The 17,430-nt window shown below is 44.0% G+C and overlaps 1 protein-coding gene across 1 annotated transcript in view; it reads right to left on the bottom strand.

Annotated features, from left to right (window-relative positions):
• Positions 1–17,430, bottom strand: part of HEATR1 (HEAT repeat containing 1) — a 710,058-nt gene that overhangs the window by 622,635 nt on the left and 69,993 nt on the right. Inside the window, exons 2-4 of the mRNA XM_069234483.1 lie at positions 16,264–16,426; positions 13,347–13,563; positions 11,427–11,568 (exon numbers count right to left, since the gene is read on the bottom strand). Coding sequence (XP_069090584.1) covers positions 11,427–11,568; positions 13,347–13,563; positions 16,264–16,405 — 501 coding nt within the window. The 5' untranslated portion in view covers positions 16,406–16,426. The remainder of the gene's footprint in view (positions 1–11,426; positions 11,569–13,346; positions 13,564–16,263; positions 16,427–17,430) is intronic.

The raw sequence follows: 17,430 nt of genomic DNA, 5'->3' as shown, positions 1-17,430 counted from the left end.
TGAGCGAAGGCCAAGTACATAGTCCACTATGTCTTGTTTAGGCTCATGAAGAGGTCTCTTCCAGCCTTCTTTCACAAGAGCTAGTGGTCCCCTTACAGGGTGGCCAAACAGAAGTTCAAAGGGTGAGAACCCTACTCCCTTCTGAGGCACCTCTCTGTAAGCGAAAAGCAGACATGGCAAGAGGACATCCCATCTCCTTTTGAGTTTTTCTGGGAGCCCCATGATCATGCCCTTTAATGTCTTGTTGAATCTCTCAACAAGGCCATTAGTTTGTGGATGATAGGGTGTAGCGAATTTATAAGTCACTCCACACTCATTCCACATGTGTTTCAGGTATGCTGACATGAAGTTGGTACCTCTGTCAGACACCACCTCCTTAGGGAAGCCCACTCTGGTAAAGATACCAATGAGGGCCTTGGCTACTGTGGACTACTCAGTGAAAACACTGGATGGTTGGATTCAAGGCAGTGGTGTTAATAATTATGATGGGCTGTACAATTTATTTGTGAAAGAACACCTGTTAAGTAATTGTTCAAATGATAAACTGCATCAGCATCTGGTAGACCTAGGACCAATTTCTCCCCAAGAATTGGGAGAGAAGGCGGACCATTGGGTCAAGACTAGGGTGACCAAGACTACCACAGGGGGTGACCAAAAGAAAGGGGTCACAAAGCCTCCCCAGGGGAAGAGTATTGAGACATCCAAAAACATAAATAGTAAAGAGTCTTCTTCAGGCCCCCAAAAACCTGCACAGGAGGGTGGGCCCAGAGCCTCTTCACAAAACAATTTTGGGTACAAGGGTAAAAACTTTGATCCCAATACGGCCTGGTGTCGTAGCTGTAATCAGCCTGGACACCAAACTGGAGACAAGGCCTGTCCCAAGAAAAGTACCACTTCTAACTCCACTCCTGCTAACACTGGAATGGCTAGTCTCCAAGTTGGATCAACAGTGTGCCCAGAGTAAATCAGGTGTCACACTGAAGCTACATTAGTCTCTGAGGGTGGGGTGGATTTAGCCACACTGGCTGCCTGGCCTCCTAAAATGCAAAAATACAGGCAGCAGCTCTTAATTAATGGGACAAGTGTAGAAGGCCTGAGGGATACAGGTGCCAGTGTCACCATGGTGACAGAGAAACTGGTTTCCCCTGGTCAAAACCTGGCTGGACAAACTTATCCAGTCACCAACGCTGACAATCAGACTAAAGTACATCCCATGGCTATGGTAACTTTAGAGTGGGGAGGGGTCAATGGCCTGAAACAGGTGGTGGTCTCCTCAAATATCCCAGTAGACTGTTTGCTTGGAAATGACCTGGAGTCCTCAGCATGGGCTGAGGTAGAACTGAAAACCCATGCAGCCATGCTGGGTATCCCTGAACTGGTGTGTGTCAAGACAAGGGCACAGTGCAAGGCTCAGGGTGAAAACGTGGAGCTGGAGTCTGGAAAAAGGGCCCAGCCTACCAAGAGAAAAGGAAAGCCATCTGGGAAACCAGCTGCAACACAACAACAAAAAGAGAACCTCTCTTCCCAGGAAGAAGTTCTGCCCTCTGAGGGAACTGAGCCTATGGAGTTAGAACCTTATCAGGTTGAGCTCTTAGGCCCAGGGGGACCCTCAAGGGAGCAGTTGTGTAAGGGGCAAGAAACCTATCCCTCTCTGGAAGGCCTTAGGCAGCAAGCTGCTGAAGAGTCCAATGGCAAGAAAACTGGAACACATAGGGTCTATTGGGAAGATGGGCTCCTGTACACTGAGGCAAGAGATCCCAAACCTGGTGCCACTAGGAGAGTGGTAGTGCCTCAGTAGTTAAGAGAGTTCATACTGACCTTAGCCCATGATATTCCCCATGCTGGGCATTTGGGACAAACCAAGACGTGGGAGAGACTAGTCAACCACTTCTACTGGCCCAACATGTCCCAGAAAGTTAAGGAGTATTGTGTCTCCTGCACCACCTGTCAAGCCAGTGGTAAGACAGGTGGACATCCAAAGGCCCCCCTCATTCCACTTCCAGTGGTGGGGGTCCCCTTTGAAAGAGTGGGTCCACTTGAACCTCCCACAGCCTCAGGAAATATGTACATCCTAGTAGTAGTGGATCATGCTACTAGGTATCCTGAAGCTATTCCCCTTAGGTCGACTTCTGCCCCTGCAGTAGCCAAGGCCCTCATTGGTATCTTTACCAGAGTTGGCTTCCCTAAGGAGGTGATGTCTGACAGAGGTACCAACTTCATGTCAGCATACCTGAAACACATGTGGAATGAGTGTGGAGTGACTTATAAATTCACTACACCCTATCATCCACAAACTAATGGCCTTGTTGAGAGATTCAACAAGACATTAAAAGGCATGATCATGGGGCTCCCAGAAAAACTCAAAAGGAGATGGGATGTCCTCGTGCCATGTCTGCTTTTCGCTTACAGAGAGGTGCCTCAGAAGGGAGTAGGGTTCTCACCCTTTGAACTTCTGTTTGGCCACCCTGTAAGGGGACCACTAGCTCTTGTGAAAGAAGGCTGGGAGAGACCTCTTCATGAGCCTAAACAAGACATAGTGGACTATGTACTTGGCCTTCGCTCAAGGATGGCAGAGTACATGGAAAAGGCAAGTAAAAACCTTAAGGCCAGCCAACAGCTCCAGAAGTTTTGGTATGACCAAAAGGCTGCACTGGTTAAATTTCAACCAGGGCAGAAAGTCTGGGTTCTGGAGCCTGTGGCTCCCAGGGCACTCCAGGACAGATGGAGTGGCCCTTACCCAGTGGTAGAGAAGAAGAGTCAGGTCACCTACCTGGTGGACCTGGGCACTAGCAGGACCCCCAAGAGGGTGATCCATGTGAATCGCCTTAAGCTCTTCCATGACAGGGCTGATGTGAATCTGTTGATGGTAACAGATGAGGATCAGGAAGCTGAGAGCCCTGATCTTCTCTCATCAAACCCTAAGGATGGCTCAGTTGATGGAGTGATCTACTCTAACACCCTCTCTGACCAACAGCAATCTGATTGTAGGAAGGTCCTGCAACAGTTTGCTGAGCTCTTTTCCCTAACCCCTGGTCAGACACACCTGTGTACCCATGATGTGGACACAGGAGACAGCATGCCTGTCAAAAACAAAATATTCAGACAATCTGACCAAGTTAAGGAAAGCATCAAGGTGGAAGTCCACAAGATGCTGGAATTGGGAGTAATTGAGCACTCTGACAGCCCCCGGGCTAGCCCAGTGGTCCTAGTCCCCAAACCTCACACCAAAGATGGAAAGAGAGAGATGAGGTTTTGTGTGGACTACAGAGGTCTTAATTCTGTCACCAAGACAGATGCTCATCCCATTCCTAGAGCTGATGAACTGAAAAGAATTTGGCAGCACCTAATTTGTCTAAGTACCTTTGACTTAACTGCAGGGTACTGGCAAATCAAAATGGCACCTGGAGCAAAAGAAAAGACAGCATTCTCCACACCTGATGGGCATTATCAGTTCACTGTTATGCCCTTTGGTTTAAAGAATGCCCCTGCCACCTTCCAAAGGTTGGTGAATCAAGTCCTTGCTGGTTTGGAGTCCTTTAGTGCAGCTTATCTTGATGATATTGCTGTCTTTAGCTCCAGCTGGCAGGATCACCTGGTCCACCTGAAGAAGGTTTTGAAGGCTCTGCAATCAGCAGACCTCTCTATCAAGGCATCCAAATGCCAGATAGGGCAGGGAACTGTGGTTTACTTGGGACACCTTGTAGGTGAAGGCCAAGTTCAGCCACTCCAGCCTAAGATCCAGACTATTCTGGACTAGGCAGCTCCAAAAACCCAGACTCACGTCTGGGCATTCCTTGGCTTGACTGGGTACTATAGGAAGTTTGTGAAGGGATATGGATCCATAGTGACAGCCCTCACAGAACTCACCTCGAAGAAAATGCCCAAGAAGGTAAACTGGACTTTAGAATGCCAACAGGCCTTTGACACCCTGAAACAAGCAATGTGCACAGCACCAGTTCTAAAAGCTCCAGATTACTCAAAGCAGTTCATTGTGCAGACAGATGCCTCTGAACATGGGAGAGGGGCAGTTTTGTCCCAAACAAATGATGATGGCCTTGACCAGCCTGTTGCTTTCATTAGCAGGAGGTTACTCCCCAGGGAGCAGCGTTGGAGTGCCATTGAGAGGGAGGCCTTTGCTGTGGTTTGGTCCCTGAAGAAGCTGAGGCCATACCTCTTTGGTACTCACTTTGTAGTTCAAACCGACCACAGACCTCTCAGATGGCTGATGCAAATGAAAGGTGAAAATCCAAAACTGTTGAGGTGGTCCATCTCCCTACAGGGAATGGACTTTATAGTGGAACACCGACCTGGGACTGCCCATGCCAATGCAGATGGCCTTTCCAGGTTCTTCCACTTAGAAAATGAAGACTCTCTTGGGAAAGGTTAGTCTCATCCTCTTTCGTTTGGGGGGGGGGGGTTGTGTAAGGAAATGCCTCCTTGGCATGGTTACCCCCTGACTTTTTGCCTTTGCTGATGCTATGTTTTGATTTGATTTGAAAGTGTGCTGAGGCCTGCTAACCAGGCCCCAGCACCAGTGTTCTTTCCCTAATCTGTACTGTTGTTTTACACAATTGGCACACCCTGGCATCCAGGTAAGACCCTGCACACGCAGCCCCCAGGACCTGAAGGATCGGAACTCCAGTGCAGGAGTGACCCCCAGGAGGCCCTCTCCCTTGCCCAGGTGGTGGCTACCCCGAGGAGCCCCCCCCCCCTTTGATACCAAACTTCCCAGTTTTCAGTGCAGCCATTATGGTGCTGTGGAGTTCGTGTTTGACAGACTCCCAGACCATATACTCTTATGGCTACCCTGCACTTACAATGTCTAAGGTTTGGCTTAGACACTGTAGGGGCACAGTGCTCATGCACTGGTGCCCTCACCTATGGTATAGTGCACCCTGCCTTAGGGCTCTAAGGCCTGCTAGAGGGGTGACTTATCTATACTGCATAGGCAGTGTGAGGTTGGCATGGCACCCTGAGAGGAGTGCCATGTCGACTTACTCGTTTTGTCCTCACCAGCACACACAAGCTGGCAAGCAGTGTGTCTGTGCTGAGTGAGGGATCCCCAGGGTGGCATAAGATATGCTGCAGCCCTTAGAGACCTTCCCTGGCATCACGGCCCTTGGTACCAGGGGTACCAGTTACAAGGGACTTACCTGGATGCCAGGGTGTGCCAATTGTGTAAACAAAAGTACAGGTTTAGGGAAAGAACACTGGTGCTGGGGCCTGGTTAGCAGGCCTCAGCACACTTTCAAATCAAAACATAGCATCAGCAAAGGCAAAAAGTCAGGGGATAACCATGCCAAGGAGGCATTTCCTTACAACTGGCCTGTGCATAAAGTCCAAACTCAATGGTAAAAGAAAAGCTTATTTTTTGTATCCAACACTGTTTTCAATAGCAGTAAAATTAGTGATTTAACCACAGTCAACCTTTTGTTGATGTCTTTTTAGGACAAATTTCATGCGCATTCTATGGGTATGGAGGGGCAAGTTTCATAGTTGAAGGTCTGGTGTTCCCCATTTAACAGGGCCCCTTTTTTGCCAATGAATTAAAGGCGATTTGACCGTCTAATTGATGCCAGTTTCCTGTAGTTAGAGCTAGAAAATAGATCACTGCAACTTTCACTTTCTTGATACATAATATTGATTCTGGTTGACTTGACCACTACGTATCCGGCATATTACAGGTGATATTATGTAGTGGGTATTTTTATTCTGTCTGGTGTTACCCATCGTCATACTATCGCTAATTAAGGTACTAGTTACAGGACAGAGGATTGGGCGAGCCACCAAAGGTGATCAGATTGTGAATATATCTTTATTCACTGAATCATTATTGTCAATTGGTTAACCTCATGCTTACTGAACTTGTATAAATTTAACTGGATTCAGTTTTTATTAACTTTGTTTTCCCCACTTTTCAACTAGTAGTGACCGCTTACGGCATGCTACTTCCCAAGGGGCCCCCTATGACGAGGGATGGTAAGCATACGATTTTGCTTGCTTCTGCACACTATTGGTTACCACCCCTATTCTCACTGGTTTGTCACGGGTGTCTCAGTCATTAACCGTGTATATTGATTTTATTTGTTTTCTAGGGCGACCTTTTTGTTCCTTATTTTAGACAGTTTACTCGAATGTAAGTGACTGCATCTTATACATACATAAATCATTTTTGTATTTGATTTAAAAATTATTTAATCCCCCTAACTTATTATGAGTCAGGAGAAGTCCCGTTAATTGTTGGTCCTGAAGAAGCGTCATAGGATCCGTATAGACCATCGTACGCGAAACATGTTGACCATGTCCTAGGGGATAGGTGATGATTTCCCACATCTCCAGCTCTAGTTAGAAAGTGGTTGAGCATGAACTCTCATCTTCCACTTTCCTTGTGTTTTTAATCTTGGTTTTAGCCCTGCTGTTCTGACATATTAAATAATACTGACTTTAGTGGGGCTTAGAACTAATTTTAACCTATCACTCTCCTGCCAGAAAAAGTGCCTGACCTCTACAATTTTTAGTGAGTGTTCATCACTACGGCAGCCACTTATAAAAAGATCTCCGGCAAAGAGCCCCCTAATGGGGAGCCCATCAGACATTGCAGCCCCAGTCTGACGAGGAGGAACCCGATGATGAAGCATGACATCCTATCGGATGTGTGAGGGCTCTTGCTCCTGAATATTAAAGTTTCCCTAGATGTATTTCTTTCTGGAACTGTGTACCTATCTATTGTGTTATTAGTCATTTGGGAGACCGTACACTGGACCAACAACCTCCCCGTCCCTCTTATTGTTGATATTTTTTAGGACAAATAATCAAATGCACACTTTCTTAGACATAATTTTTTCCAACTGTTTTAAAAAAAAAAAAAAACACAAAACAATTTACCATAAACTGGCTAATTTCTCAGTCCCCGAGGCTCATCCTGTAAGGAAGGACAGCAACTGTAGAAGATACTCCAAGACAAGAAGCAGTGTGTTTTTCTGTTTGGTTCTCTACTAAATACACACCAATCCACCCTTTTCAGGTCTCACCTACACAGCACATCAGCTGTGCTGCAAGATGTAATGTTTACAATTCAGTGAGATTCCTACCCACCCTCAGCATACCTATAGTTGTTTTCAATGTCACTCATTTACTACCCACCCTCTGCATACCTATAGTTGTTTTCAATGTCACTCACTTGCCGTCTTTCAATTGCCTAGCTCCGTAGGCTTACCTTCCTTTCTCTTGTTAGCTCCTCCCTGAAGCATGGACCAAGTACATTTGTTCTTCCTTGTCTTCTTGCAAAGCACTATTTTTTCATTTTATAAGTATTTCAGTATTATTCCTGGACATACAATGCCATTTCCTACGTTTAACACAGGCGTACAGCTTCTTAATTATGTTGCTTTCACCCTATCTGCCACTTCTATTGACACTTTATTTACTTACACCCACAACTGTACTACTCCTGGCCACTCAGCTTTTCGCCACCCCAGAAACGTTTAGTCAAGCTGAACAGCAGCCACAATGCTGTAAAACATGGTTAAAAGACACTGGCAAAGCCAATACCTCTCACATAGGGGAGACCTATTTGCTTTGTCAATGCTTGGAATTTATCTTTTCCAATTTTTACTTTTCAATCTTGCACTTTCAAGGTCAAAGCAGAATGCCAGCAAATTCCCAACGTAGCAAAATCCCAACGGGACACATTCCCAACATAACCCAATCAAGTACAATCTGAAACCAAATAAACAGGAGGAGGTTTAAGACATGTTCTTTATAGATCCTTGATGTCAGAGGAGGTGTACTGAAAATAGATGTGTTGGACCAATGACTTTGTGTTGCACCACTTTGCATATTAGTTGTTCAGTGTTCACCAGTTGCAGATTACTTTTTGTATTCAGTTTAGCTGCCTATTGGCTTTATCGTGGCGTTAGACATTGCAGATGAGACATTGCAGTTGAGCTGTGTTTTTCCACATGGTAAACCAAGCTTGTTTTTTGTATTCCTTTCTCACCGAACATGAACAGTCAGTCAACATGATAACAAGGAAATGTGTGGCACTGGGAGGAGAGCCTTGAAATGCTGGCCAGTTTTCAACGTTTTTCTTCCAAGTCTGACATACAGTAGCCAGCATGTTTGAGCATTTCCATCTGAGAGGTGGGGTCTTCTAGAAGGCTCTTTCTATGGTTGTTTAAGCTATAAAAAGGTGGCCCTGCTCAGTAGTGGAGGAATTTCTAAGACCTCGGTAAGGATTCAAATGCCTGACACTTGTCCCGTGAGGGTGGATATCTCTTTCTCACAGTTGAACGGGGTCATGTTCTGCTGGCATGAGAAAGATGAAGAGCTTGACAGGCCCTACAGTGATGAATTTTTACTTTATTCTTTGCTTTGCAATTATGCTATATTATAATCACATATATTTGCTGTGTACATTGCAGTTGAGAATCACTTTGATATATTTTCTTTTCATTGCTGTGACTATTTTTAAAACGTGTGTGTAGGAAGTTGGCTCTGTATGTGCTATTTCAAAGTAAGGAATAGCATGCACAGAGTCCAAGGGTTCCCCTTAGAGGTAAAATAGTGGTAAAAATAGATAATACTAATGCTCTATTTTGTGGTAGTGTGGTCGAGCAGTAGGCTTATCCAAGGAGTAGTGTTAAGCATTTGTTGTACATACACATAGACAATAAATGAGGTACACACACTCAGAGACAAATCCAGCCAATAGGTTTTGTATAGAAAAATATCTTTTCTTAGTTTATTTTAAGAACCACAGGTTCAAATTTAACATGTAATATCTTGTTTGAAAGGTATTGCAGGTAAGTACATTAGGAACTTTGAATCATTTCAATTGCATGTATACTTTTCAAGTTATTGACAAATAGCTATTTCAAAAGTGGACACTTAGTGCAATTTTCACAGTTCCTGGGGGAGGTAAGTTTTTGTTAGTTTTACCAGGTAAGTAAGACACTTACAGGGTTCAGCTCTTGGTCCAAGGTAGCCCACCATTGGGGGTTCAGAGCAACCCCAAAGTCACCACACCAGCAGCTCAGGGCCGGTCAGGTGCAGAGTTCAAAGTGGTGCCCAAAACGCATAGGCTATAATGGAGAGAAGGGGGTGCCCCGGTTCCGGTCTGCTTGCAGGTAAGTACCCGCGTCTTCGGAGGGCAGACCAGAGGGGTTTTGTAGGGCACCGGGGGGGACACAAGCCCACACAGAAATTTCACCCTCAGCAGCGCGGGGGCGGCCGGGTGCAGTGTAGAAACAAGCGTCGGGTTCGCAATGTTAGTCTATGAGAGATCTCGGGATCTCTTCAGCGCTGCAGGCAGGCCAGGGGGGGGTTCCTCGGGGAAACCTCCACTTGGGCAAGGGAGAGGGACTCCTGGGGGTCACTTCTCCAGTGAAAGTCCGGTCCTTCAGGTCCTGGGGGCTGCGGGTGCAGGGTCTCTCCCAGGCGTCGGGACTTTGGATTCAAAGAGTCGCGGTCAGGGGAAGCCTCGGGATTCCCTCTGCAGGCGGCGCTGTGGGGGCTCAGGGGGGACAGGTTTTGGTACTCACAGTATCAGAGTAGTCCTGGGGTCCCTCCTGAGGTGTTGGATCTCCACCAGCCGAGTCGGGGTCGCCGGGTGCAGTGTTGCAAGTCTCACGCTTCTTGCGGGGAGCTTGCAGGGTTCTTTCAAAGCTGCTGGAAACAAAGTTGCAGCCTTTCTTGGAGCAGGTCCGCTGTCCTCGGGAGTTTCTTGTCTTTTCGAAGCAGGGGCAGTCCTCAGAGGATGTCGAGGTCGCTGGTCCCTTTGGAAGGCGTCGCTGGAGCAGGATCTTTGGAAGGCAGGAGACAGGCCGGTGAGTTTCTGGAGCCAAGGCAGTTGTCGTCTTCTGGTCTTCCTCTGCAGGGGTTTTCAGCTAGGCAGTCCTTCTTGTAGTTGCAGGAATCTAATTTTCTAGGGTTCAGGGTAGCCCTTAAATACTAAATTTAAGGTCGTGTTTAGGTCTGGGGGGTTAGTAGCCAATGGCTACTAGCCCTGAGGGTGGGTACACCCTCTTTGTGCCTCCTCCCAAGGGGAGGGGGTCACAATCCTAACCCTATTGGGGGAATCCTCCATCTGCAAGATGGAGGATTTCTAAAAGTTAGAGTCACCTCAGCTCAGGACACCTTAGGGGCTGTCCTGACTGGCCAGTGACTCCTCCTTGTTGCTTTCTTTGTTCCCTCCAGCCTTGCCGCCAAAAGTGGGGGCCGTGGCCGGAGGGGGCGGGCAACTCCACTAAGCTGAAGTGCCCTGCTGGGCTGTGACAAAGGGGTGAGCCTTTGAGGCTCACCGCCAGGTGTCACAGTTCCTGCCTGGGGGAGGTGTTAGCATCTCCACCCAGTGCAGGCTTTGTTACTGGCCTCAGAGTGACAAAGGCACTCTCCCCATGGGGCCAGCAACATGTCTCTGGTGTGGCAGGCTGCTGGAACTAGTCAGCCTACACAGACAGTCGGTTAAGTTTCAGGGGGCACCTCTAAGGTGCCCTCTGTGGTGTATTTTACAATAAAATGTACACTGGCATCAGTGTGCATTTATTGTGCTGAGAAGTTTGATACCAAACTTCCCAGTTTTCAGTGTAGCCATTATGGTGCTGTGGAGTTCGTGTTTGACAGACTCCCAGACCATATACTCTTATGGCTACCCTGCACTTACAATGTCTAAGGTTTTGTTTAGACACTGTAGGGGTACCATGCTCATGCACTGGTACCCTCACCTATGGTATAGTGCACCCTGCCTTAGGGCTGTCAGGCCTGCTAGAGGGGTGTCTTACCTATACTGCATAGGCAGTGAGAGGCTGGCATGGCACCCTGAGGGGAGTGCCATGTCGACTTACTCATTTTGTTCTCACTAGCACACACAGGCTTGTAAGCAGTGTGTCTGTGCTGAGTGAGGGGTCTCTAGGGTGGCATAAGACATGCTGCAGCCCTTAGAGACCTTCCTTGGCATCAGGGCCCTTGGTACTAGAAGTACCAGTTACAAGGGACTTATCTGAATGCCAGGGTGTGCCAATTGTGGATACAATGGTACATTTTAGGTGAAGGAACACTGGTGCTGGGGCCTGGTTAGCAGGGTCCCAGCACTCTTCTCAGTCAAGTCAGCATCAGTATCAGGCAAAAAGTGGGGGGTAACTGCAACAGGGAGCCATTTCTTTACAGTGTGCTTTCGACCTACTAATCTCTTTTTAATAACCTCGTGGTGAAGTAATAATAAATGTCTTCTTTGAACTAAGAAGTGCGTTCCAGAGATTTTTGTCAGCTCGGTCATTAGTGAAAGCAAAACATGAGTGCATATATCTTTGATCACCATATGCATTCATATAAAATGTAAAACAATGAAAGCTGCCCAATTTATAAAAAAATTAATAGAGTTTCCAGAAACACAAAAATATTAATTCTCTAACAAGGTGCTCCTCTACCTGAATGGGTTCCAGCCAGTTCCACCGGTGCGTTGGGTCTTTGATGTTTAAAAGCTGGATGACCCGAACAAACACTCTGGTTTCATGATATGGCAACACACAACCAATGAGACTATCCTGATTGTAGAGATGAATGTGAAACCTTGCAGGAGAAAAGTAAACATTACACAAAATATTAGGCACCTGGTGGCTTAGTTCCCAGAACACACGAGTTAGAAATGATAATCGAAAAATATAAACAAAATGGCTATATTCAAATGAGCTTCCACGATTCCCATCCACCACAGATGATACCACAGAGCGAATATAGACAATGTAAAGATTAAGGGAGGCAAATGGAGAAAGCTAAACAGTCACAGAGGTATTAGCTAGCATCGAATGGAGTCATATGCAATGTCATCAACTTGATACAGAGAACTTCATAGGATCAGTAAAAATGACAGAAAGGGCTCAGAGACCAATAAGTGTGGGATGCTAAGTTTATTTCATCAAAATACCTAAAAATATTGCAATAGCCATAGTGAGAGCCCAGGGACTATGGGTGTCCATGGTAAGGTTTACCCAAAGTGTATTAAGTTCCTTTTCTTATTAAATTACATCTCTTCTGAATTGCGCTTTAAACATATTTCCCCGATAATGGCACTGGCTTGGCATGGAAGTGACTAGACAAGGTTTCGATGTTTGTAAATGTGTGTGTCATCTTGGAAAGGAGCACGCTAAGAAGAAAATCATGTGTTCAACATTTCATTAACATTAATCAATAAGCAAATGATATGGGATTCAAGAACAAGCCAGGAGGACAGATAATGCATCACAACCACCACTGGCATTGTGGCAAAAGCTTTGGATAGAGCTGCAATATTTCACACCCCGCAGCATTCCTTCTAAATTTATGTGGTCCTTCCCCTACTTACTACATAGCTTGGTCCATGTACATTTTTCTAATGTTGACAGAGAGTGACTGAGGGAGAGGTAAACTGAGTGACCGACTAGAGTGTAAGAAAGTACAAACCATGTTTAAAAAGACTATAGACTAGACAAAGGCATTAAGACCACAGATATGGGATATTCTGGAAACATGACTAGGCAAGCAGTGTTAGGTAAATGATTCACTCATTCAGATTAAATGGACTTTGCAAAGTACAAAATTTCAAACCAGCACCTATCGGAGCTTTGGAAAGTTGCAATTATATTTAAGAACAATGTCTGCTCTAAGATACATGGTTAGCAGTTGCTTAAGGATGAAATGCCTGATCAGAATGTGTTGGGAAGGCAGAAGACAACAAAGGTTGAAAGTGTTTCTGAAAGAGGAGGAAACAAGTTGGTTAAGTACCTACAGTATGCAACGTTAACAAACTGTAGCTAAACTGAGCACACATCACCTTATCCCTTGTTTTCTTTCAACTGCTTCAGGAGGAGGTACGGTGCACCTATAGCAGAGTACAGCAGGAAGCAATGGCGTGCCCTCCTGTATGAATGCAAGCTACGTCCTACTGCCTCTCCTAATCATTAGCTAGAGTAAGCAGTAAGAACCAATACTGTTGGAAGAAGTGCTTTGAATCTAAAGTTGAGGGAAAGTGGTCAACAGAAGAAAAAAATTCTACACAAGCACTGATTAAACACGTTCCAATAGAAATAATTACCCTTTCAAGCAAACCATTAAACACTGCATGGAGAAACACAACCACATAAATGGTATCAAGAAGTTCCAGTAGTACGATCTTACAGTTTAGAGAGACGAGGTCATATCTGTCCTGACGCAGCAGCTGATTTTGCACTCTGATACTTCACAGAATGACAGGCATGTGTTTTATGAAATTTCAAACAGTAAAAATTTAAAGAAAATTACAGCAAGCATTGGACAGACCAAACACATTATGTGTGGTAATCGCATCTTGTTCTCCTAGACCCTCTGGATACCTGTGAATCAGCCACTCAAGGCACTTCTGGGCGGGCTTTAGCATGAAATATGGAGACAAATGAATCAGGAAACAGGAGATGTTTTCATCGAGCTTCTGGTTGACTTCTTTAGTTTGCACACTGCGCTCCAGGCTCTTAGATGTATAGCTAAACAGTGTAGCTTGGAATACTTCAAAGGACGGATCGATGCCCATCAGCTCCTCCAGGCCATTGCATCCTACAAGAAGAAATGTAACCATGTGTTTCACAAAAAGTAGGAACAAGAGGAAAGCACAACCAAATAGATTTTCTCCATTTCTAGAAGGCACATCTAATGACAATTTACACCTTGCCAGCAGGTCAAATGCTCTTGAATGTCAGAAGCCATGACTAATATAACAATGCTCATCAAGGTTACTACTCAGATGTTCTGAACACTAAGCATCCTAAAGGGAAAAACCTTCACACTGCAACAGGCCTGCTCTGCTGGCTTTTAGGATGATCACTAACCCTCAAAGAACTTGGACTTGAAGCTTCATTAACAGATTACTAAAATAAATATAAAAAGACACACATCCATCCAAGATGAACTATAACAAGTCCTGTAGCCTGCTATATTTTTTTCCTGCAATGTCTAAATAGATCTGGGATAATTATATTTTTTATTTATTTCTAAAAATTACTTGATAAAGAACCAATTACCAAGAAAATATTCATAAAACAGAATCGAAAAGGGACCTGTGCGAGAACAGCAATGACAGACTGCCCAGCTGATCTCACTCCAGCCAAGCATTCCAGGAAATTCATCAAGGACTGCTGGACAGAGGAGCTGCTCCATCACTTTCGCACCTGAGAATAGTAACCTAGTTCATCCCGAACCCATTTCATACCTGAAGGGTGTCGCTATTCATCTCAATTCATCCTTAATGGACCTGAAGACAATTCGTATTCACAGACTCAGAGTGCTGTAAAGTTCTGCTAGTTGGGGGAGGTCATCCTGATTACAGAAGCATTTGAACAACTGTTCTAACCATTATGGCTACAGCAATATTGCCAGATGAACCGCAGGCCAGACTACCCTTATTCTGAAAGCTGGCTAAGACTATCACCTTGCCATGCTATGGGTGTTTGCAGTTGCTGTAGGAGTCACATCACCTTTTCTGTGACCTGTAGATTCTTTGTCAGAAACAACTGATACGTGCATCTTTTGGCACGTGCAGGAGGAGATGGCCCCTACTCTCAATTGCCCCAGAATAAAAGCCAAAGAAGCTAGTATGGACCTGAACTGACCAGGACTCTGCACACCAGTAAAGAGACTGCATCAGCGAGTGGATAATGGTCACTGGACGCTAGATCACTTAAAGAACACAGAGTTGACAAGGAAATTTCCAGAGGATTGCAGTAGGGAAATGTTATAATGCAGTACAGTGGTTCTTAATCTGTGGTCCAAAGACCCGTCTGCGAGGCCTACTCAGTTTGTGACTGTTTTACAAAATTCAAAATTTATCAATTTGAATTAACAGGGTATATACAAATAAAGTAAAATTAAACATTTAATGGTGAAATAAAATATTTAAGAATTTGTTTGGTATATAGTTGTTTCTATCGATCTTTGTGCATTTTTTTGAGGTTCAGATCCTCAACTTTCAATAAGGACCCAGTTGGGGTTCCAGGATTTCAGTAATGATTGGGCGGTTCACAGATGTCAAAAGGTTAAGAACTACTGTTTATTAATTAGTCAAAACTAGATCTTGAATGTGCTATCACAGAGAGTTTTTAGAATGTACATTAGTTTTAACTGCTTAATTTTGATACTTATTAATAGAAGTATTTTTCATTGTATAAAGTAAAACAGTAACTCTGCATTGAAGTTATTGCGTGTTATTTACTGTGCAGCACAGATTTGGAGTTTCTCACCAGCTTCTCCTCCTGGAGTAAGCCTTTACTCTGCCCTTTCGACTTTGAGAGTACCAGGTACCTAAAGGGAACAAGATGGCTATATGATATGGAAAGCACCAGCACTTTTGTCTTAGTCACCTCCAACTGCCTCAACACCCCAAGAAAAGGCCTGATAAAACACAGGCATAGACTACCTAAGTAATCAGTCAAGTGCAAAATGGAGTTACAGAGAGAAAAAAATAAAGTCTTCCAGGTCACACAAGTTAAATGGAGTCTTTCAGTAGCTAACTCCAGTTACTAAAGAGGAAATCTGTCCATGATGTCCAAGAAAAGGGAGCATTAAATCAAGATGTTTACACAAACATGGGAAAATGACGGATCTACATGCTGATAATTGATACAAAGTTGTCCAAGATAAGACAGGAAACTGGTATAAAATCATACACACATAATCACTCGTTTGCATCACGATTAAGCTTTGTGTGCTTAAATGCACTACCGATAAACATTTGCATTCTATCAAGGCAGCTCGCTATTCAGTACAGTGCCACTTTGTAAAAGCAACAAACACAAACTTCTAGAAATGCTTAGCACCCCAAGGGATTTTAGGTTACAAGTTTGCAGAAGAGACAAGTTGATGACATATCTTACTGTATTAAGCACCCAGCTCTACATGTTATAAACACAATATCACAAAAATAATGTTGCAAGGAATCTTGAATACCCAAGTGGAGCCACAGTGGTTCTTGGGGGAAACGGGTATTCACTATGCAGTTTCTAATGGTAAAAGATCTATATTAAAATTTGCATTTTGGCATTAGAAATTAAATGGTGAAACCAGTAAAAGTCTTCTTTTCTTCAACATGTACATTGAAAAATATGCAAATACGTATAATTTTTTTCTTAATATTTTCACTGGGTATCTAGGCTTTAGATTTTTGACAAGAGCATTTCTACTAATTTGGTAGGATTTGTGAAAGAGTTGGCTTAAAATAATCCATAACCTAGCATAAAGCTTGAATGGCCATCATGCACTCACCGATGGCAAAGAAGGTATCACGATCGATGTTAGCAGCTTCTTTACAATCAAACAGTAGAGACACAACTTCCTTCCGGACCAGGAGGCTGGGATCATTCTGAGGCAGAGCCAGTCGTTTTAGCTGTTGCGCAAGGGACGTCATTATTGCAGCTGGCCGAGAATTCTTTGAAAAAAAAGGCGAAACAGAATTCTAGTAAGCAGCAGTAGGAGGTAGGTGGCATATTGAAACTTTAACCTTTAATGTTTACTTCTATTGATTTAATTACTTGGGTGTACATTACCCATAAAACGAAACACACACATGGGGTTATCACACAATACAAAAGTATTCATCATTACATACGTGAGTTTTAAAGCATTATATATAAGCTTTTTAAGAAACAAGTAAGTCAACAGCATGAGTAAAGTTAGACACTAAACATTGTGGCTATCAGCACTGTAAAAAAAGCTTCATGTACAGGTAATGCTCAAGTACAAAAAGAATGGGTGGGTTCTCTGAGAGGGTTTAGGAACCTGAATATGTTGCTACAGCACGTTTCAAGCTCAACAAGTGTAAACTGTAACTGCTAGAGTGAATAATGCTTAGCAAAAGAATAAAGGCAACTTTCATAGTTTGTGGCATACACTTATCAGCTACTCGATGACTGTTGGTTTTCTGAAGAGTAATAATTCCACAAGCACAGGGTTAAGCCATTTTTCATACAGATGGCAAAGAAGTAAACAAGTGTAAAACTTGTTTTCTTTACACCACCTTAAAAAAATTAAATGGCACATTTAGAATCATTTGCCAATAACTGTTTATTACTCTATGGCAGCTCTGAAACAATAATAATGTTTTACGTGGTTTTAAAAAAGTGTTTTCTGAAGTCAGTTAAACAATACTAGGGCAATGACATTAAATCTGACCTCTGCATTGTACTAATAAACGTGTGAACTGTTGTTTACTGGTAGATCTGAACAAAATGACCCCACAATATATATTGCATTGTTACAGGACAATTGATCACAACATATAACTTTAGGTATCACATCCCTAAGGGACACCATTTGTAATAATTGTGTCAAACATGTCAGATTAAATGTAAGGGAAACACTCCAATATACTCCAACTGAGAATTATCAATAACCAAGTTTTTTGCGATTTTTAAAGGAGGTAGCAAGAAGAAG

Source organism: Pleurodeles waltl, chromosome 5 (genome assembly GCF_031143425.1).
Source record: "Pleurodeles waltl isolate 20211129_DDA chromosome 5, aPleWal1.hap1.20221129, whole genome shotgun sequence".
NCBI classification, from domain to species: domain Eukaryota; kingdom Metazoa; phylum Chordata; class Amphibia; order Caudata; family Salamandridae; genus Pleurodeles; species Pleurodeles waltl.
Note: the sequence above shows the minus strand (reverse complement) of the source record. Positions and strands in the feature narration are given on the sequence as shown.